A 22,760-nucleotide genomic window follows, 5' to 3' on the forward strand; every position below is an offset into this window, starting at 1 on the left:
CAACCTACGAATGCAACAAAACTCCTCTAAGAATTTTCTCCAACATCCTTCTTAAATATTCTCCTAAGACCTGCACTTCACCTACTGAAGGTTCGATTTCTATGCCAAAAAATATACTAGATCATTTTATGCAGACTAAACATACATATGGCACATAACTTTTCCTCTGCAAACTGTGCCTTACACCTGGGTGGACGGTGTTCTCATCATCAACGCAGATTCTATGCTTTAAGACATGCTGAAGATTCGCCTTCTTTAAGAAGCTGTCTGTGACAAACCTCATTACATAAGCATCACTGCTCTAATTTCTTCCATTACACATAAATGAAACTTACTTATAATCCGCAGTTTGTTTGCTAGCATTGGCATGCTTTCCTCTCTAGCTTTATTTTAAATATCTTAAAAGACAAATATTTTCTTAAGCTATTTAAAAAAAATCTCCATAGCACCTATTACAGTACTATGTACACACCAGTCCATAAAATAAGCACTGTTATAATAGTAGGGATAGCTCATGTTCCACTATTACAGAATCTTTAAGTTACAATTATGTTGAGGTCTGTACAAAAAAGTAAGTAATCTCCACCGTATCAACCAAACATGAGGCTCAATTACTCTGTCAAACAAGAAGAGAGATTAAAAAAAGATATACTAAAGGTCTCTTCCAAAATTTTATGAAAAATGACAGCATCTCAACTCACCTGTTCTATAACATCCAGTTGTTACAACTTGAAGTAGTAGATATTGGAACTAAGAATGATATAAATAGAAATTAACAATTCGGAGATTAGAATAAGATGCAGGAAATTACTCTGCAGTGTAATTTTTGCTTTCCCTTAATTCAAGAGAGCTCGGGAATGCTAAGGAGCTAGAAGCACCTCATAACCAAAGTCACTGAACTGCACAGCACACAGAATGTGCTGCTTTTGCTTTTGGATGTTTTCTTTGGCAAGGGTGAAGCTACACCATGCCTCTTTAGCAGTTCCTCCTTTGCTTCTCTCAAATTGTGGTTGCTGAAACGTTGTTAATTCTTCTTAAAAACCTACATCTAGAGCAGGTCCTTAGGAAAAGTCACCCAGGTTGATACGGCAAAATGCATGAATTCTTACTGTGTTTTTGGAAGTGTGTTCTGAAGCAATAGTGGCCAGCTCCTCAAGACTGTACATGGTCACATCTGCCTGAGGTGCTCCATTTTGACTGAGAATCTGGAAAAACTCACCGTTTGCTAAGAAACACAGGGAGATAAACAGGTAGTCCAGTGACAACAGTATCTTTAGGAAACCATTTTTATCACTATCAAGCTGGATTATTTTTTTTGGATGAGAGCACCTCGGTGCATTTTTCTCAAAAACAGATCATTTTCTGCTTTTACCTAAACTACTGATAATTGTGCAAACTTAAGAGTTGATTTTATGAATTCTGCATGTTCTGGATCACAGGCAGCAAGATATATTTAAGGTACTAACAAAAAATTTCAGATGCATACACAATTTTTTTTGGGGGGGAGCAGAAACTACTCCATCATTCAGGGACATATCATATATGATGCACTGAGGTTTGTGCTAAAGAGAATACAGCTTTAATGAAATCCCTTGAGATGTCAGAGAGAAAAAGAAAAGTGTTTACAACGGTTCATTTTTAGTTTAATAAATTCCTAATATATCATTACCACATTTTAAAAGTATGTGTATGGCATGTAAAGGTAACTATTTAGTGGAATGCATTTTTTTCCCCATAACTTCCATAGAAGACAATGTTTTTTTAAAAGGTTAGCCTTCAAAATGTGCTTATACTAAACTCTACTCTCTTGCAACAAATGAGCAAAACATTGCATAGTTACTATACACTATTATACAGATAAAAGTTTTTCTGGTCTTTCACATGTGAAAAATTAAGACACGAATGGAATTGGCATAGATTTGCTCATCTTCCATAAAGCACCAGAAAAAGCTCAAAGTATCTGTCTGACCAAGACCCCACTGATCACTTCTCTGGCTGCTTGTGTGAGTCCTGGTGCATGTGTAGGATCGAATTTCTCTCTGGCTTATTTACCTTGCACGCTGTGGACACAGCGGAGAGCATAGTTGAGGGCATCTAGAGTGCTTGGTTTATTGCGTCTCTCCGAGGGGAAGTATTTTTTCATTTCTTGGACAACCATGATAAGTTCTTCAGAAACTCTTTTTCGATCTTGCTGTTCACTGGAAGATTTTAAAAAATTACAACTTCACACCTATGAAGATAACAGCATCTTGCGGTTTAGGGAACACAAACTGCAAACCAGATAGGTTTCTAAGTAATCTACTGGCATCAGATCATTCACTCCACAGGCTGGTGACCCCGCTTCCTCCAGGTGGAGAACTTCAGGCAAAGCAACTGGTGAATGACAAACATTCTCCACTTACTTTCCCTTAATCCACCTGAGTCCCAACTCAGCTAACTTTTGTAACCACTTTTCTTTCCAGATACTCTTCGGTAATTTTCTTCAGTATCCCAGATCACTTCATCCTACGTTGCCCGAGTCTCCCCCTACACTTTCCCCCAGACTTAGAAACAAAACAACAAAAAGATTTAGGTCCCCCTTTCCTTGCTCCGGGAAGGACAACGAACGCATGGGGCCCTGGGCCTGAAGCCAGCGCGTCACCTGTGGCTGCTCTCCGCCAATTTCCTTTGCAGATGGAACTCGGGGCTCCACCGCTCCCCCGATTCTTCGCCCAGGGCCTCGTCCTCAGCCCCCCGTCCCCCGGGGCCAGGAGGTTCCCCGCGGGGCGTCTCGAGGTCTCCGCGGGGCTCCATGTAGGGCTGGGACAACCCGCTGCTTTCTTCTCGCTCACTTTGCAGTCGGCAACAGACACCGGTTTCTCACTCTGGTCCGCGCCATGGCGTAAGAGGCGGCCACCACGAGCCAGGGGGTCACGCTCATCTCCGAGGGGCTTCTCCCTCCAGCATTTCCAAAACCCGGAGCTCGTTCGACTTTCAGAAGTCCGGCCTGTGGGGAGGAGACAAGGGTGATAAGGGACAAGTGGAACGGACAGTCCGACGCCAGCGGCCCAGCTGGCTGGGGCGCCCCGACCGCGCGGTCCTCACCCCTGCCCCAACTTTCCCGCACGCCGAGGGCTGGGGCCTGTGGAGGCGGGCGGCTCGGAAGCGCCACGCTCCGGGAGCCCCCGGTACTGAGGGCCGCACTCGCTTGGCTCCTCTGCCGCGCGCGGGTGCCGAGAACTCCCGCCCGGCCGCGCACTCACCGGCTGCCCCCGCCCTCGGCCCCGCGCGCAGCAGCTCGCCCTCTGGGCCGCCCGCGCGCAGTCTCGAGGCCCGCCGCGTGCCGGGCAGCAGCCGGCGCCGCGCCCCCCGCCGCCGCGTGACCGGCCCCGCCCCCGGGCCGCGCGATTGGCTGTTGGGGCCGACTCCGCGGGCCTCCATTGGCCCTGGGGCGGGGCGCGAGCCGGGGCGCCCGGGTTATATAAGCCAGGGCGAGGGGGCGGGGGCCCCCGGGGCGCGTTACATAACGCGCGGGCTCGGGCGGAGGCCGGCCTCGGCCAATCCCGGCAGGCCGGCGCGCGGGCAGGGGGCGGGGTGGCCCTGAGAGGCCTCAGTCCTGTGCCGCGCTACTGGAGTGTCCGGCACCCTGGCACGGCGCCGGGGCGCAGCCGCTAAGGCAAGCGCAGAAATGATAGGGCCAGGAAGCTGCCAGCCACGCGGGGGCGGGACCCGGGCTCTGGGGGGCGGGGCGGGTCCGGCCCAACCTCCACGTGAGAGGCGGGCGGGGAAGGAGAGGGGAGTGAGAGGCGGGGGCAGAGAGGGGCGAGAGGCGGGGGCGGGCGGTGCTTGAGTCGGGGTCAGGGGGAGGCTGGAAAGGGGGACGCATGGGGGCGAGAGGCGGGGACTGGGGGCAGATGGGAGCGGGGGAGTCGAGAGACGTGGGGGGCGGAGGCAGGGCGGGGGGGTCGGGGGCGGGCAGAAAGGGGAGGGAGAGGCGGGGACTGGGGGCGGGCAGGGGCGGCCCGGGCCAGTTCTCTGGGGTCGGGTCCTGGAGTTTGTAGGTGGCTCCCCGCTGCCCGAGCGGGTGTGGGAAGGAGCCCAGGGTGGGGCTGGCTGCTGGCAGCGGATCTCATCGTGCTTTGGGCGTCTTCCCGGGTTCCCACGGTTTTCACCGCCCGTGACCTACCGAGCCCACCCCAACCGCCCCCATCCTTCGCTAACTCTTTAGGTGAGTCGGGTGGACTTCGAGGAACCAGGCCGTAAAGCAGCCCTGGTAAAAGCCCACCCGATTTTTAGAAACAGATTTTTTTTCTTTTTAGACAGAGTTTTGCTCTGTCGCCCAGGCTATAGTGCAGTGGCGCGATCTCGGCTCGCTGTAACCTCCCTCTTCTGGGCTCAAGCCAGTCTCCTGCTTCAGCCTCCCGAGTAGCTGGAACTACAGGTGCGGCCACCACACCTGACTAATTTTTGTATTTTTGGTAACGCTGGTCTGTGTTGGCCAAGCTGGTTTCAAACGCCTCAGCTCCAGTGATCTGCTGGCCTCGGTCTCCCAAAATGTTGGAATTACTGGCGTGAGCCACCGCACCGGTCCAGAAACAGAATTTTGACGCTGGAACTTAAAACACTTCTCTGGACTTCCTAAAATTAGATTCATTTGGCAACTGGAGGAAGACAAATGTAAAAGACACTCTTTCAGAAAAGGAAGGTGTAAAGCCCTTTAAAAAAATGTCTGAAAGCTCAGTGTAGATTGTATCTCAACACGTCAGAAATGAAAGGTACAGTGCAGAGTGCCGCCCCTCTCTGCTGCCTGGTACAGAAAAAATGTTCAGTATTTGTTGGATGAATGAAATTGTATGCAAAGGAAGCGGGGAAAAGTGAAGTGGGTGAGTGTTCATGTTAGGTGTTGAATAAACCACCTTATCCTTCCAAGCGGTACTCTAGGTTGACTTGCTCTCGACTCCCAAGGTGGGTTTTGTCAAACTGCATTCGTTCAGCATTTATTGCGTGCAGATCTGGGTAGGGACGCTTGGAATCCCAGGGGATAGAAGAGTGGACCAAAGTCCCTGCCACCCACGGAGTTGACGTTTTATTGAGAAAGACAAACAACCCCATAAATAAGTTCATAAAACTTAAAGGGATGTGTAGAAAACAAGCTACTGGAAGGAAGAGTAACTGGGAGAGAGGTGGAGGGGGGAGGCCAGAGCCTCCCGAGATCAGCGAGGCAGGCCTCTGGGAAGGCGGATTTCAACCTGAGATGAGAGGCGCCTGCCGCAGATGGGGAAGTAGAGCCTGCATAGCTGAAAGTACCTGCAAAAGACCTTTGGAAAGAAGTAAGTTTGCTGATGAGAAACCGAAACAAACTATCAGGTCTCTTTCTCCCTCAGGGCTTTCTTGCCTGTTTTCATTCATAGCTTAACTCTGGCCTTCAAGCCACACCCTGATGTTGAAAGTCTCAAGGGCACACGTCTCTCCAGTGTCAACAGCTAGCTATACTTTGGCGAAGTACTTTGCTTGGAGAAGAGAGAGCTGGAGAGTCGTGTGAGATGAGGTCGGAAAGTTAGAAAGAACCAGATCATGGTGGGACCTGTAATTCGGGAAAGGGACTTGGATTTTCCTACTGTGAACATAAGCAAAAGTCCTCTTCCACCCATATTATATTGTTTCCTAGGGGTTCTAGAGTAAGAATGGAAATACATTCATGGGGAAAATATCTACATGAACAAAACAGAGCCATGTGTCTGGGGATGTCCCTCACCCATCCAGACTTATCCCAGGGTCTATGTCAGCAGCCATCTAGTCTACCACATACATGGTCAGCTCGCACATCCCTTTTGAAAGACCATCTATTTAGGGAACTCCAAAGCCAAATCCTAAATTTTAGTAATTGTGTAAAAGCCAGTTTCCTCACCTATACTAAAAAGCACTTATCAGAAGGGGAGTGGTTTGCTTCTCTTCACTGGGGTATGGGGAAATGCTGGGTACTAAAAGGTAGAGTACCTAGAGAGGGGCTGGTGAGAAAAGGGGAGAGAGTTTCAGAGCTTCTAAGGGACAGGTATGGGGAGCAGCAAGGAATGGCAGTTTCAGGAGTTGGATCAGGTGCAGCTATTCCTCTACAAGAAACACAGGTGCCACAATCATGTTTATAAACACTTTATTTAGGTCACTACAGTGGGTAAGTTCCCAGCTAAGTGCACAGATACAAGCGAGGTATTTCTGGGTTAATGCAGGAGCCAGTGGGTTACGTGGGTCTGAGCTCTGTGGCCAAGGGGCGAGCACCAAGGTTTCAGAGTCACACCTGGCCAGAGATCCTGCGCTGAGGGTGGGCTAGTGTCCTAACACTGCCAGCTGCTTTCTTCTCACAGCTAGCCACACTGCAAGGCATGTCTTCAAAAGTAAATCATTTCAGCGATGTTAAGGGAACAGATGTTAAAGAAATGGAAGTTGTGTCCTGGTGCGCCTCAGCTGTTGCTGCTTTATAAGTCTTAATAGCATGTGAACAAGAGTTTTAGAATATTCCAGTAACAATGAGCCACAGAGCAATAAAGTCTGTGTCTTTCTCCCTCAGTGCCTCCTTGCCTGTTTTCTTTCATATCTGAATTCCCATCTTTAAGCTGTGTATCCTGATGTTGAGTCTCATGTATACAAGAAAAGTTTCTCCGATGACAAAGTTTCTTTGACGACAACAGCTACTTCCAGCATTCCCATCAACAGCACTCTCTGCAGTTGATGGTATCAAAGCAAAGGTCTCTAGTTGGCTACTCTCTGTGAAAAGAGTCGTTCACCCCTGACCAATGCCTAATTGCAGGCGTAATTTAGAAAATGATTTAGGAAGCAGATGTGACTACAAATAGGAAACAAACTCCAAAAAGTTATCGTTTATCTTCATATTTGGGCCAGATAATGATCAAGTTCACAGGTGGTCTTACTTGAGGCTACAGAATTGTTGCTTGCATAATTATCAGAAACATGTTGGAGTCCACAGCTGATAATCTGCCAACTGCTGGGTAAAACTCTTCTGTCCATAGGAATGAGACGGTCAGAGTCTACCTCAAACCTTCTCTAACCCCCATGCAGAATACTGAATCAGAAGAGGAGCCACACTGTCTACAGCCTTTCAAAAGGAAGAAAGGCCTGTTAAGATGTACAAGTTTCATACACAAGGTAATGATTTTAATTCTGAAGGGGCACCTAGAGTTCCATTTGGCAGGTTTCTGAATTTAACTATCAGGAATACACTTAAGGCCATTTTATCGGCATTTAACTTTTTGGCAAAATAGAAGCTTTGGTCATACCCATAGTTCTATAAAATTTTTTTAAAGGAGGTTATTTCTGATTAAACAACATTTTTAGCAAGTGATACATAACAATAACAACAACGTAAACATCTTCAAATCTAATGCAAGAGCAAAAGCTCTTCACCAGCATCTTAAATACAGCGAGAGTCAGTAGTGCTTACAAAAAGTAGAGGGTTCTCTTCTAGGGAATCAGAAAATTATCAAAATAAGGCACAGCCTGTTGTTATCACAGATTTGTGTTAGGCAGTAGTGTTTTTTCCTGGAAGGCACAAGTTGGAAATCCGATTACCCAAAGTTTTAAAATGTGGTTCTGAAAATAATGCCGAATGACAAGGGTAACTTACTGGGAGCAATGGCAATTAATTAGTGACAACATTACATCTAGATTATAGCACTCTGGAACTTAAGAAGGCCTCTTCATCAGCCCATACATAAATCTGTAAAGGCACTGTGCAAAATGTGGACGGGGCTGGCCTTACTTCTAATTTGGAGTGCATATTAAAAAACAAAGGCACGTTTCCTAGAAATTCAACTTTAACTAACACACAAAAAAACATTTTAGAGATAACAGTAGGTAAGCTTGATAATATAGCAGGTTCTAAGTCAAAAGTCTTGAAGAGGTTTCTTGAATAGCAGTTTTGAGTTCCGCTGGTTCTTCATGAAGAGACAACCCACACTAAGAAGGAGAGACGCAAAAAGGCAGGGGAAACAGCAGGTTAATCTCTCAGTGCGAATCCCAAGCCAACATCCAATGCTGCGGTCTAAATGTGATCAGAAATTAGACTGGGCTGATTTCCTACTACTGGCTTCTCTCCATTCTACAGAGGGCTAGAGGAAGGAGACTAGAGTCAAAAGGATCCAAGCAATTGTACCTTCCCGCTAAAAGGAAACATCCACTAACATCCATCAATCAATGAAAGAAGTCATGTTTCAGTTCTCATATACTGGGCTACAGATGGCAATGAGTTGTTTGAATATTATATAATAGTTGTATGTGTGTGTTTGTGTATACATATATATTATTTATATAGCTATTATTTTTATTATTATATGCTAGGCACCAATGTAAGCAATTTTTATTTTATTATTTTTTTTTTTTTGAGACAGAGTCTTGCTCTGTTGCCCAGGCTGGAGTGTAGTGGCACAATCTCGGCTCACTGCAAGCTCCGCCTCCCGGGTTCACGCCATTCTCCTGCCTCAGCCTCCCGAGTAGCTGGGACTACAGGCGCCTGCCACCATGCCCGGCTAATTTTTTGTATTTTTAGTAGAGACGGGGTTTCACCATGTTAGCCAGGATGGTTCAATCTCCTGACCTCATGATCCGCCCGCCTTGGCCTCCCAAAGTGCTGGGATTACAGGTGTAAGCCACTACGCCCAGCCAATTTTTATATATTTACCAGATCCTTTAACAAGCAAACAAGCAGGTACTATTATTATCCCCATTTTACAAATGAGGAAACTGAAACCCAGAGACATTAAATTGTTTGTCCACGGCCATACAGCTGGATGGTGGTGTAACCAGGATGGATCACAGTTACTCCATGCTTTTAACCACTACGTTACATAAAAGTAAATATATGATAAAAATATATTCAGAGAAAAGAAGTGGAAATGAATAAATTTTCCCTAACTTCAAAGGATTAATGTTTATATCAAGTATCAAGACTTAAAACTCAAATACCTAAAACATTTATTAAAGAAAACTGAAAACCTTGGAATAAATGAACCTTTTATTTTTTTTTGAGAAAAGGTCTCACTGTGTCACCTAGTCTAGAGTGCAGTGGCATGATCATGGCTCACTGCAGCCTCGAATTCCTGGGCTCAAACAATCCTCCTGTCTCAGCCTCCTGAGTAGCGGGGACTTACAGGTGTACACTACCATGCCTGGTTAATTATTAACAATTGTTTGTAAAGATGCTATGGTGCCCAGGCTGGTCTCGAACTCCTGGCCTCCCAAAGCTTTGGGATTACAGGTATGAGTCACCACGCCTAGCCAAAACTAACATTTCGGAGGGAAATTTTAATCTGAGTTCTTGTACACAAAATCAATGGTCTGTGAACACATGGAGAAGACTTTTCCAATCAGTTTGGAGAAGGGTAACTCACCGATGATGATGATGATGAAGATAAGCAGAACAGTAATCCCGATTGCCCACATCTGTAACAAAACATGTATCCATATCACATTTCAAATGCAGACATAACGTGCTTGTTGAAGACTATCATATAATATTCGTCTAGTCACTGAAAGGGAAATTCAGGTGCTTACAGTCTGGAAGAATTCATAATTTCTAAAGCCTAAATTAAATGTTCTCAATTAGGGCCTGAAGGTAACTTCCCTGCTTTTTAAAAGATGTTCAAATGATGTGTGGCCTCTAGCTAGGCATTTGTGTGTGTATACAAGTTTTCCACATATGGAAAGGCTGCTCAGCTTGCCCTGTGTCTCAAAGTGTCACTTGTAAACAAGGCAGAGGACAGGATACATCTGGATCTGGTCGCAGCACGCTGACTCACTGACTGTATAAAATCTGCTTTGGCTTGTGCTCCTGGGCGGGCTGCTTTCTACTCTTCTGTTGGGCACACTGTGGCTTTCTAGCATTTCTTTCCCTTGACCTTGGAACCATTCACAGAACTACACGAAAACTAACCAATTCCAGCCCTCTCCTATGTGTTTGGGGCCCTGCTGGGGTAGAGGGTTGGGAGGGGCTGATGACTGTGAGTGATTTTGGATATTCTTGTTCTACGTGCATCTTCTGAAGATCAGCCACAACACATAGAGGATTCCCAGGGTGAGGCTAGGAAAGGGTATGTAGTCAGTGTTTCAGATTCACAGTGGACCCACATTTCCATGTGGAGGAAATCAAACCCACCTCCCAGAGTCATGAAAGTCCATTATCTGTAGCCTGTTAATTCTCTGAGAATGGAGAAGGGGGCTTAAATGTAAAGGTGAGTTAAAAGATAATTACCTTGCAATTCTTCCACCAATATTTCCTCTTCAACTTGGCTGCACTCGTTTCAAATTGAGAAGCGCCTGCCTGCAGTGCATCTGCACGGTCGTCTAACTCAGAGAGCTTCTGGTCTCTTTCCAGAACCTTGTCCACATTAACTCGCATTATGTCCACCACCTAGATGAGTGTGATCACAACAAGTAATGCACAAAGAATGGAGGAATAGGGCCACGTGTGGTGGCTCACGCCTGTAATCCCAGCACTCTGGGAGGCCGAGACGGGTGGATCACCTGTGGTCAGGAGTTCGAGACCAACCTGGCCAACACGGCGAAACCCTGTCTCAGTACTAAGAGTATAAGAAAATTAGCCGGGCGTGGTGCTGGGTGCTTGTAATCCCAACTATTCAGGAGGCTGAGGCAGGAGACTCACTTGAACCCAGAGGGCGGAGGTTGCAGTGGGTGAGATTGCGCCATTGCACTTCGACCTGGGCGACAGAGTGAGACTCCGTCCCAAAAAAAATAGAGGCACAGAGACTTCAAAGACAATCTATGGGCACATTGTTCTTTCAGGTCAGCACTTTATTACTTTGAGCCAAACTTTCGCTTTAAAAAAAATGAGCTCACTCTTTCATCATCAAAACAATCAGCATATTAAGGATAGAAGGGAATTTCTTTAATATGATAAAGGGCATTTATGGGAAAATCCACAACTAATATCATGCTCAATGGTGAAAGACTTCCCCCCTAAGATCAGGAACGAGACAACGATGCTCACTTTCACACTGCCACTCAATACTGTACTGGAAGCTCTGAACAGAACAATTAGTCAAGAGAAAGAAAAGGCATCCAAATTGGAAAAAAAGAATAAACCTATCTGTATTTGCAGATGATTCTCTTTATATAAAAAATACCAAAGAATCCACAACAAACTGCTAGAGCTAACAAATACAGCAAAGTTGCAGGGTACAACAACACATAGCAATCAGTTGTGTTTCTATACACCAGCAACAAATAATCTGAGGTGGAAATTAAGGAAACAATTGTGTTTACAATAGCATCCAACAGAATAAAATACCTAGGAATAAATTTAACCAAAAGGCGAATGACTTGGACAATGAAAACTAGAAAACATTTATGGCCAATTGATTTTTGACAAGAGTGCGAAGGCCATCCAACAGTTTTTTCAATAAACAGTGCCGGGCCAACTGAAGAGCCAACATGCAAAAGAATGAAGTTGAATCCCTACCTCACCCTATATACAAAAAGTAACTCAAAAGGGATCAATAATCTAAGTGTAAGAGCTAAAGCCATAAAACTCTTAGAAGAAAACATAAGGGTAAATCTTCATTACTTTGGATTTGACTGTGGATTCTTAGATTTGATACTGAAATCAAGAACAACAAAAGGAAAAACAGATACACTGGACTTCATAAAAATTAAAAACTTTTGTGCATCAAAGAACATTATCAGGCCAGGTGCGGTGGCTCATGCCTATATTCCCAGCACTTTGGGAGCCCCAAGCAGGTGGATCACCTGAAGTCAGGAGTTCGAGACCAGCCTGACCAACATGGTGAACCACTGTCTCTACTAAAAATACAAAAAATTAGCTGGGCAAGGCGGTGGGTGCCTGTAATTCCAGCTACTCTGGGGGCTGAGGCAGGAGAATCACTTGAACCCGGGGCTTGGAGGCTGCACTGAGCTGAGACTGCACCACTGCACTCCAGCCTGGGTGACAGAGCAAGACTCTTGTCTCAAAAAAAAAAAAAGATAAAAATTAAAAAAGAACATTTTGAAGAACGTAAAAGACAAGCCACAGAATGGGAGAAAGTATTTGCAAATCACATGTCTACTAAAGAAAGATTTAATATCTAGAACACATAAAAAACTCTCACAACTCAAAAACAACCCAATTAAAAAATGGGCAAAGCCTGAACAGACATTTCTTTAAAGACATATAAATGGCCAATAAGCACATGAAAAGATGCTTACCATCACTAATCATTAGAGAAAGGCAAATGAAAACCCAAAGAGCTCAGTAGGATGGTTATAATCAAAATGGAAAACAAGTGTTGGCAAGGATGTGGAGAAACAGGAACTCTTGGACATTGCTGGTGGGAAAATAAAATGGTGTGGCTATTGTAGAAAACAATTTGGCAGTTCCTCGTAAAATTAAACATACAGTTACTATGACCTAGCAATGCTACTCCTAGGTATATATTCAAGATCAATGAAAGCATATGTCTAAACAAAATCTTTCCTGTGAATGTTTATAACAGCATTATTCATAATTGCTGAAAGATGTAAACAACTCAAAGACTCATTAACAAATGAATGGCTCAACACATTGTGTATACACATACAATGGAATATTACTCAACCATAAAAAGGAACATGGTACAACGCGTTACAACTTAAATGAATGCGAAAAACTTTGTGCTAAGTGAAAGAAGGCAGATGCCAAAGGCCACATACTGTATGATTCCTTTTATATGACATATCCAGAACAGGCAAATCCACAGAAAGAGAGAGCTGATTAGAGGTAACAAGGAAATGGGAGGAAGGGGAAATAGTGAATGATTACTAAATGGGTATGAAGTGTTCTAGGGTGATGAAAAAGTTTTGAAAATGGAAAGAGGTAACAGTTGCAAAATATTACGAATATACTAAATAACACTCAATTATATACACTTTAAAATGTTTAGTTGTATGTTATGGTAATTTCACCTCAATAAAAAACAACCCTCCTTAAAATTCCTTTGGTTAAAAAAAATTCCAATTTGATTTTGTAAGTCAACAGAAATTTCAGGCAGGACAGAATTACAATGGGTTTCTTACTGGGAAAATCTAAAATTTTTAGAAGTTCACGAACAAAACCATCAGATCAAAACATTACTATATTATTTCACAACAGTATCTAACATAACTTTAACCGTTTTTTAGGGCAGCTAAATGCAGAAAGACCGAAACATATCTGTTGGACAGTGACAGCTTTTAGGAATGTGGAAATACTAGTCTGAATTTCTCAATCTTTTGCTGTGGTTCTCCACATACAGTGCAGAACAAAAGATGAAGGTCCTCTAGCTCAAGAATTCTACAAATAGAGATTTGCTGGGCTAATGGAGTTTGACAGTATCTACTTTGTGTGAGTCAGTGGACAGCCATTAGAGATGAATTCTACAGAGAGGCTTGCTCAGGCTGGATAACTAGTAAGTGGACAAAGCATTTTGATAAAAAATCTGATCAGAAGAACTGGTCTTGGCTTGAGCAATCTAAAGACCTAATCCTAACATTGTATTATCCTATTTTATAAAGTGGTTCTTGGGGAATACACTCAGGGAGTGGTGTTCATGTTTTAAGCATATGATTTTTTATTTTTCCTGAGCTAAATGTTATGAGCAGGTATGTGATTCTACCACAGGAAAACAAGCATGAAACCTAGAAAGTCTGACTTTTGCTTAGATCTTCCAGCACAGCAGGGAGCAAAGTTTTGTTACAATTATGATACAGTCAGAATTTGCTTTACATTCACACTTTCATGATACTTTTTCTAAACAGATTTCCAGAGTGCTCATACTTGTTTAAAATTCATATTTCCAACATTTCAGAGCAATACCTCATCTACTTGATTTTGTGTCTGCTGAAGTCTTCGATTACTGCCAGGGGCAGCAGTTGGACCTGTAGACCTGGAACATGTAAAGGCAGGAGCATGAGTAAATTATGATTCCAAATACATTTTCTTAAGTATAAAGAAGTTACTCCGGGACTCTCACTGTTAACAATTTCTTACATTAGAACTAAAGCAGAAAAAGAAATTCTTCCTGAAGCAATGAACAAAAGTTTTAATTACATTTCTTCTAATTTCTCTATAATTTCCAAGACTGTCCCACCTACTAAAGGGACAAACGTGAAGGTTTAATAGGACCTACTTTGTATCCCTGAAGTATCTGATCCCACGACAGGTAAACTCTACTGTCCTTTTTTGAAACTTGTTCTAAGGCACACATCTGCTTGAACGTACTCAGTACTCTCCTGATCTTTTCATTGTGGCAGGAACTGTTTTCATAGTTATAAACAGTTATAGAATGCCCTTTTTCCAATATAGAAAAATAGATTAATTTACAGAAACAGAGTCAGGAACACTGGGATGCAGGGAGCGGTTGGTGTGAGTGGAAAGGTGTGTTGAAGCAATGCTTCCCCTTTTAGGAAGGTACTCTTTTTTTTTTTTTTTTCCTCTTTTGAGAGACGGAGTTTCCCTCCTGTTGCCCAGGCTGGAGTGCAATGGTGTGATCTCGGCTCACTGCAACCTCCGCTTCCTGGGTTCAAGCAATTCTCTTGCCTCAGTCTCCCAAGTAGCTGGGATTACAGGCATGCACCACCACGCCCGGCTAATTTTGTATTTTTAGTAGAGACGGGGTTTCACCATGTTGGTCAAGCTGGTCTTGAACTCCTGACCTCAGGTGATCCATCTGCCTCGGCCTCCCAAAGTGCTGGGATTACAGGCATGAGCCAGCGCGCCCGCCCCGGGAAGGTACTCATCTTTTAAAATCTTCATCAAAGGCTTTATTTCTCCTCATGCAGATCCTTCTTAACCACTCTGACTCTGAAGTCATTATTGGCTCCATTACTTGGAAAGTATCACTTTGGTTTTTCAGGTATAAAGTCCTGCCTCCTCGAATAGATTACAGGTTCCTGGGTCTTCTTACTCTCTTCTCTGTATCCTAGATAGCACCTAGCATGTACCTTAGTATACAACAGTCTGATGGACTGTTTGAACAGTCACTTTACATCTGTCATGTGTCAATGACCAGGGCTACAACAGATCTCATCGCCGTCCTCACAGAGTTTAGTGTCTGGTAGATAAGTAAGGACCATGCCGTGGTGCTAGACTCTTTTCATGCATTTTCTCCTTCAACTCTCATAACTCTCTGAGGGGAATATTACTCCCATTTTACAGATGAGTAAAGTGAGGTTTAAAAAGTCAACACAGCTGGCTGCCGTTCAGATTGTTTTTAGATCAGGTCCTGTGTACCTGGGATCTAGATCTTAACCACTGTGATCTATTGACACAGCAGCCTCAGCAGGAACATTCGAGGGGGGGTCCCCAACTCCTGGAAGAAACCCGGGGCTTCCTCCGACGGTGAGCAATGAACAGAATGGAGGTGGAAGAGAGGGTCCTTGTGATTCTTAACCATGAACATTCTCTGAGCGTTACCACTGGAAGCACCGGTTTGCAAGGGCCACAAGAGCGCTTTCGCTTAAGAGTGCGAAGGCCCACGGTTAAGTGATCTTTCCAGTGCAGATGCCCCTAGCCAGGCAAGGAGCTCTTGGGCCCACAGTGGCTCAGCACAGGGCCGAGGTCCTTTCTTTTGCAACTTCCGGGGCCCAACTGGGCCGAGAGCCGGCCCTCCCGAACCAGGGCAGTCGTCCCCGTTCCTCTCCGGGACCTCTGGGACTAGAACGGGAAGGGGCGAGGAGCGGGGTGCGGGCGGGCAACTCACTTCCTCCGGGAAGCGCCTCGCCGCCCCGCCCTCGCCCCTTCCGCGTCCGCCCCATGGCAGCGGAACCCGCCCGGCCCGTCTGCAGCCCGCGCCCCAAGGGCTACCGCCCACCCCCAGGCCTCGGGATCCCCGCGCAGCCCCGGCCTGCGTCCGAGCGGCGGCCGGCGGCAACTGGGCGGTACGGCGATCCCAGCGCGAGCTGCCGCCTGCGGGGCCCGAAGCCGCCCGCGTCGCGCAGCGTCACTCACATTTTGGCAGCGGCGGCGGCGGCGGCGGCGAGCGAGGGTCAGCAGAGCAGCGAAGTAGGGACCGGAGGCCAAGGAGATGGGCGGAACGGCGCGACTCCGGGCAAAGACGTCACTAGGCAGGGCCGGCGGGAGTGGGCGGGGCGCAGAGGGGGCGCGCCGGAAGTGGGCGGGGGCGTCGTGGGCGGGCGCGTCGTGGCGGGCTCGTCCAGGGCGGGGTCAGAGCGAGATGTCCACTCCCTGGACTAGGTCACTTGGGAACTTGAGGGCCACAGGGGTCCCAGGGCGGTCCGGGCTCTGAAACGCAGAGTGCAGGTCAATACAGCTTCCTCTCTGCACCGCGGCCCGCGCTGGCGCTTGGGGACGTGGTCTGCAAACGTGGCGCATTAGGCACTGGCTGGGGACTGTGTGGATAAGTGAGGGTGGGCGCAACTCATGTTATTCTGGGCTCGGGACCATTTCTCTCTAACAGTATTAGAGACAGATGATTGGCTTCTGCTGAATGTTCCAGATTAACCTAGTGATCCCGAGGGCACCATGTTTCTCTGAGAAAGTAGTTGAAATAGGAAGTCCATTTCAGGTATTTGTCACATGGGGTTGGGTTAGGTTCCCGCTCATGTTTTCCTCGGTAACACAAATATTTGTCCCTGCAGATCATATTATAATCTGCTTACGAGAGCCTTAGCATCAAGACTGTAGTTCCTTCATTTCTGTATTTTTAGGCCCTAACACAGAATAGGTCCTCAGGTTTTGGTCGAAGGGAGGGAAGCACAAATCTGAACGCAGTGAGTTACCTTGTATATATTTGTCACTGAAATATTCCTACCAACACAGTTACCGACATCAAAAAATAAAACACTATAGGTGTTTGGTCATTGGTGGGTCTCTTAAATGAGAAGTGAAAAATACAGTACTTAAATACTATGCTGTTTTTTCCAACTCTAAATAGAATACTTCGAAAAGGGAAACATTCGTATATATTCGAATAAACGAGACTGTCACAAAGGCGGTGGGATTTGAGCTGGGTACTAGCAGAAAAGAACTTTCCAGTAAGGGTTGGACAAACACCATGAACAAAGACAGCAGTGAAAATGGACGCAGTGTGCACAGACCACCTACAGGGTGCAGGTTGGGTACAAGTGAAAAGAAGACTGAATAAAGAGGGTAAACAAGAAAAATGTCATTTGATTGTAGTGGGCCCTGGAAACCATTGACTCACGGACTTGGGAGATCCGTGCTGCACAATTTCTCTGGCAGTAGCGGCCAGATGGATCAGATGGAAGAGGGAGCACTAGGGAGATAAGGAGAGGCTCTGCAGTGAAAGGGAATGGAGCAGCGATGACACAATACTCAGAAAGGAGGACGTTCGTCATCGCTGGAAAATGCCTTTTAGAAGACTTTCAGAGGATTGTAACTGAAAAGGTGAATTAAATTAGTGTCTATCTTTCAAATAACTGCACTGCCTTACACAAATGATTGATATGTTGAGAGGCGCCTGGAAAGATAGGTGAAAAGCTCTCTGAATGGTGGCTGGAAGACATTTTTTCTTTCATGGACCTAGCTGAAACAATGTAACATTCAATGTCAAAACATTACATCTGGATCAGAAGGAAATACTTGACATCATTACATACGTTTTGAAACACGTGTCCATCACCTTAGATCTCACTACCCAGTCACATTAAAGCAAAACACACACGTAGTATGGGGAAATTTTCTTCATTTTTAATTTACAGCAGAAAGAATATAAAGCATTCAGAAAACATTTTCCATATTTTAAGGGCAATTCAAAACATTTTGCATGGTTTCCAGCAGCTGAGTTCTTCAACAGATCCATTGATTCAATGATGCTTTACATGCACAATTACAAAAATAAAACTTACAAAAAAGAAGACATCTAGACTAGTTTTACATGCAAGTCTCAGGGACCCCCCATTGGGCGCCAACTACTGTGTGGAACTGCCATAAGCGACCGTGCAGCCAGAGAGGGGTTCGTGTTAATTGTCTTTATTTCGTTCACACAGTACAGCTGATTTCGAATGGGTAACAAGAATAGCAATTAAATCTTCAGGAGATAGAATAAGATTAGCTATTACTTTTATAATGAAATCCTACTCCTGGCACTTGGGAATTCAGATTATCCAAGAAAGCTGCGCTTACCTATCATCTTATATTCGAAATTAAGAGTCATAACCAAGAAAAAGCGGTCAGAAATGCTTCGTTTCAGTGGAAGTGCCTTTTTGCCTCACCTAGGATTCACAGTTGTACTGGTAGGTTACACCAGTAGGCTTCAAACCTACTTCCTATCCCCTCCATGAGAACCCTCTTAATTCTATGGAACTCTCTATCATCTGTCATTTTCTAACGTATTCAGCTAATAATGTAACATGTGAAACATTTAAAAAAAAAAAACGTGAGGGTTAAAGCAAATCCACTGAGGTCATTACTCTGGTCAAAGATCAGTTATTTGTACCATAATATATGGAATAAAGATATCTAAATTCAGTATTACTAGAGGATATTCTGAAAGAGCTGGCTTTCACGTTCTATTCTCGTTTATGAATGCAGTTGTGTTTGTAAATTACTCAAGTGTCCTCCTATAGGTCAAATTGTGTAAAATAATAGGTATCTGGGGGACTGCAACAGCTGCAACATAACCCACACATTTAAAAACAAAATTGAGTCAGGTCAGTTTACAAATGTACAGGTGGCTACTAGTTGTGGGGCTGTCACTGTTGTCAAAGCCGATCACAAGCAGAAAGACATATACTGTACAGTAATTCGAGGTTGGCAGTGAAAGGAAGTAATTAAAAAACAAGTACAATTATAGAAAAGGCACCAAGAGCACTGACCCCAGTTTTTACCACAACCTTTTTGTATCTACCTTCCTTCCAAAGACACCAGTTTAAAAGCTTATTTGTGAATATTTTTAGGCTTCACAACAAGCCTTGAGTTTTAACTCACAGTTGGCAGCCAGAACCAAGAAAAAACATCTCAGCTTTACACCAACTGATCCTCAAACGTAACCTGGGAATTTTAAACTGGCATCAGCAAATGCAAACTTTATCCTCTCAATTTAACATTAGTAGTTTAATTGTTAAAAGCATCAGATTTCTTTGGCTCCTCATTATGTGGAAATAGTAATATACCATGCCATCTCTAAAAGACCAGTCTGCATCTTTTTCCTTTTTAGTTATTTTTTTGTGTGCAATTTTATTACATTTTCTGATTTCCAGCAGGAGATATGGAAACGTGACGTTTTTCTACTTTTCACACTATTTCTTTTGTCAGGTTTTTAAATCATTCTAAGTGTTCTTTGTTGGAGTGAGTGGATGGTGTTAAGCTACATACTGATTTCATCTTATGATTATCTGTTTTGCAAAAGTAACTTAATTTTCTTAAGCAGTATTAGCATTCACATTACTTGGCACCATTGGCAAAAAAAATTTAAATAAAGTAAACTAAACTCCTGGTAGCCAAAATTAAATGTAAACATATCCTTTTTTTAAGTAATGTTACTCTGCCTTTTTTCCTAAGTCTAAATACAGTAGCTCTTTTTTTTTTTTTTTTTTTTTTGCAGTTTAGTCATGCTTTAGCAAAATGTTCTTCTAAAGAACATTTAAAATAAAGTACTCTTATAGTGAAATAAAGTTTTTTTGTTTCATTTTACAGACCATAGCCACTAATGCTTTGCTTTTGTTCATTTCTTTTTTCTTGATTTCATGCACATATCTCTTTGTTTTAATATATACAATATATACAAACAGTACATCCACATTTTTCTCGCTCATTCAGACAAAACTATACAAATAATTTTATCTTGCCATGTTATTGACCTTTGTGAATAAAATATTTAGCAATTAATATAATCCCTTTCAAATATTTTCTCACTTTTCATTTCTACCTTCTATATATACACAGAAACTGCTCAGTTTGGATGAGATATAGCCAAAAACATGGAATTTACTGGCCAGAACGCAGCACCACGCTGATCGTTTAGGTGGCAAATGTCCAGGCAAGGTTCATGATTCCTTAGAATTACTACAGCTTCCAAGGTTACTAAAAAAGGCTACATGCTTTATCAATTCTTAAGTAATTCTCATTGCACATGAAAGTAAGGCAAAAAAATTAAAGTGCTGAACATGAAAAAGGGGACAAGATGATTACTACCCTCGCAGGTTCTTGGAAGGTGGTGGGGACAAGAAAATAATTTAAACTCTGTGAGCTGCTTCTCATTATTTCCCATGCATTACCCGTTTACCACACACCTGCCCCTCTGCAAATTTCCACAAGACATTAAAAACCTGCAGATTTCAAAAGTTGCATTAAGTGTGCTGTAGAGATTAAAACAAACAAACAAACAAACAAAAATAAACAGTGAAGGAAATGAGAACACACGGACCCAATAAAGATTTTTGTATGATCTAAGCCCTCCACTGAGAATCAATCCCAAAGATTCAGCTTCTTGGAAATAACCGGCAGGTGCAGGAACAGCATTCTTTTTTGTTGCTAGTATAGCCCCACCTTTTCTTATCTATATTTTTGGTATAAATATTTGTACAGTTCCACACGATGTTTGAATACAGCCCTATATGAGAAGGAAATGGCTTCTTCCTGAGAAGAGGAAGCCTCTTTCAATTCCTCCTGGTGTCTTGATTTCCCGTGATCCAACAGAAGATTGAGTTCCAAGATGTCTTGCTGATCAAATTAAAAGTTGTCCATGAAAGTGCAAATGCAATGACCAAAACATTCCTGTTAAAATCCTGCAGCTGATCTCCCCAAAACTGCAGAGGGATTTTGTGTGTGTGTGTGTGTACGTGTGTGTGTGTGCATGTGTGTTGTTGCATGTCTCTGCTAAAAACAGAAATGAAAACAGTCTGAAAAGCAATGTCACATTGCTAAGGGATGCTGCTGTATGTCTTCAAGTTCCTTGGCCTTTTTCAATTCTTTCACTCTGGAAGAGAAACAAAACAAAACAGCAAGCGATAACTCTATAGTGAATTGCGACCAAATAAAGAAAAGGGGTATTACCACACCCTCTGAACTGAAGAGCCAAGACTAAAACCCTTTTTGAGGATTGATGGCAAAAGAAACTCCTGTGAAATTGTTGGAGAAAATATTCAAAGAAAAGATGTGACCCTTCTTAAGGTGAAAAAAATCATTCTAAAGCTTTGCTCTACATCAAGTGCTCTAAGAATACAGCAAAATCAAAGTCTAATGTATTAAATCAAGTGTGACAATCACATGTTTATCTTAATAAAAATTTATTCAAATAACTTTCTTTTTAGTCTGGTGGACCACCATTAATGTCCTATCACTCCATGTGATGTAAATTAGGAAAACTGTACATGCATTTATTTAGCTTTCTTTTTTTCTTTTTTTTGAGACAGTCTTGCCCTGTCGCCCAGGCTGGAGTGCAGCGGCGCCATCTCGGCTCACTGCAACCTCCGCCTCCCGGGTTCATGTCATTCTCCTGCCTCAACCTCTCGAGTAGCTGGGACTACAGGCGTCGTGCCTGGCTAATTTTCTGTATTTTCTATATTTAGCCACCATGCCTGGCTAATTTTCTGTATTTTTTGGTAGAGATGGGGTTTCACCATGTTCGCCAGGATGGTCTCGATATCCTGACCTTGTGATCCGCCCACCTCGGCCTCCCAAAGTGCTGGGATTACAGGCGTGAGCCACTGCGCCCGGCCTATTTAGCTTTTAATATATCTAAGGATTAAGCTACTATTGCTTTGTTCATAGACTCAAGATTGTTAGCTTTCTTGAACCTAATCATACATCTGTACAACTCTACTCCTTCACGCAGGTTTTTGGAGGCTTTGATTTTTATAATTCCTTACTTTCCTCCCATTCCACATTATAACTTAAAAAGACATTCAGGTTCCTCTTCCCAGTGATCCCAGATGGATAGCCATAGGGTGCGATACTGATAAGGTACTTTGTTCTATTCATCAAACATACTGTAGTAAACAAATTTAAGTAATGTTGTTATAGACTGAGCCATGGAAAGTTCACATCAGCAAATTACTTATTAATTATCACTGCCGATCTGTAATTTTTAATATAAAAATCAGTCTCAGTTTTTTTTGGATATGGCTACCTGATGCAGATGGGGTGCTGGGGAAGCAGCTGTCTGCTGTAAGAGTATTTCTCTATACTGACAATTACGAACCTGCCTTAATAGCAGAATGATCAAATGGAAGGCAATGCATGTGGTGTAAGTCACAGTTTGTGGTACTGCATACCATATAATAACATTTGTTTCCCAAAAATGGGTGTGAGAGGCTAATTTTAGCCAAATGGGAGCAACAGCTTCTTAGAACACCCATACTCTTCTGCAACAGCATGACCAGGAAAAGATGGATTTGTCGTGGTGCTATACAGAGGGCCATAATCTCAAATATATTTTTCTGATTCCCTAAGAGTCTCTCCTATTATCTTAAGTTATACCAGTAAAGTAAAACTTTTTTTTTTTTTTGAGACAGGGTCTAACTCTGTTGCCCAGGCTGAAGTGCAGTGGTGCGATCTCGGCTCACTGCAACTTCTGCCTCCTGGGTTCAAGTGATTCTCCTGCCTCAGCCTCCCGAGTAGCTGGGATTACAGGCATGCACCACCACGCTCAGCTAATTTTTGTATTTTTAGCAGAGATGTTCTGCCATGTTGGCCACACTGGTCTTGAACTCCTGAGTTCAAGTGATCTGCCCACCTCAGCCTCCCAAAGTGCTTGAATTACAGGCATGAGCCACCAGGCCCGGCCTCAAGTAAAACTTGATAATAGGCAGAAAGAAAA

The 22,760-nt window shown here is 43.8% G+C and overlaps 3 protein-coding genes across 79 annotated transcripts in view; all 3 read right to left on the reverse strand.

Moving 5' to 3' along the window:
• The window catches only part of PER3 (period circadian regulator 3), a 60,789-nt gene extending 57,465 nt beyond the window's left edge, over positions 1 to 3,324 (reverse strand). For 13 of the 42 annotated variants that reach the window (XR_001446615.3, XR_013408507.1, XR_013408510.1 and 10 more), the window contains exons 1-4: positions 3,243 to 3,324; positions 2,642 to 2,986; positions 2,053 to 2,198; positions 1,110 to 1,225 (exon numbers count right to left, since the gene is read on the reverse strand). Coding sequence is in view for 32 of the 42 variants with exons in the window: in XM_015144956.3 (XP_015000442.3) it covers positions 1,110 to 1,225; positions 2,053 to 2,198; positions 2,642 to 2,793 (414 nt within the window). In the remaining 10 variants the exon portion in view is untranslated. Of the gene's footprint in view, positions 1 to 701; positions 751 to 1,109; positions 1,226 to 2,052; positions 2,199 to 2,641; positions 2,987 to 3,084 lie in introns of all 42 variants that reach the window. The other 29 variants (XR_013408506.1, XM_077975571.1, XM_077975553.1 and 26 more) reach the window with 9 other exon arrangements.
• A 2,799-nt stretch (positions 3,325 to 6,123) lies between these two features.
• Positions 6,124 to 16,032, reverse strand: VAMP3 (vesicle associated membrane protein 3). Its single transcript, NM_001261368.1, is given in 5 exon segments — positions 6,124 to 7,950; positions 9,381 to 9,432; positions 10,241 to 10,399; positions 13,835 to 13,904; positions 15,968 to 16,032. Coding segments are annotated over 5 exon segments (303 nt in total). The 5' UTR covers positions 15,970 to 16,032; the 3' UTR covers positions 6,124 to 7,930.
• Positions 16,033 to 17,667: 1,635 nt separating this feature from the next.
• Positions 17,668 to 22,760, reverse strand: part of CAMTA1 (calmodulin binding transcription activator 1) — a 973,269-nt gene continuing 968,176 nt past the window's right edge. For 26 of the 36 annotated variants that reach the window (XM_028840340.2, XM_077976312.1, XM_028840326.2 and 23 more), the window contains one exon: positions 17,668 to 20,918. In XM_028840340.2, the coding sequence (XP_028696173.2) occupies positions 20,886 to 20,918 (33 nt within the window). In that variant the 3' untranslated portion in view covers positions 17,668 to 20,885. The remainder of the gene's footprint in view (positions 20,919 to 22,760) is intronic. The other 10 variants (XM_028840314.2, XM_077976362.1, XM_077976406.1 and 7 more) reach the window with 1 other exon arrangement.

The sequence above is a fragment of the Macaca mulatta genome, chromosome 1, assembly GCF_049350105.2.
Source record: "Macaca mulatta isolate MMU2019108-1 chromosome 1, T2T-MMU8v2.0, whole genome shotgun sequence".
NCBI classification, from domain to species: domain Eukaryota; kingdom Metazoa; phylum Chordata; class Mammalia; order Primates; family Cercopithecidae; genus Macaca; species Macaca mulatta.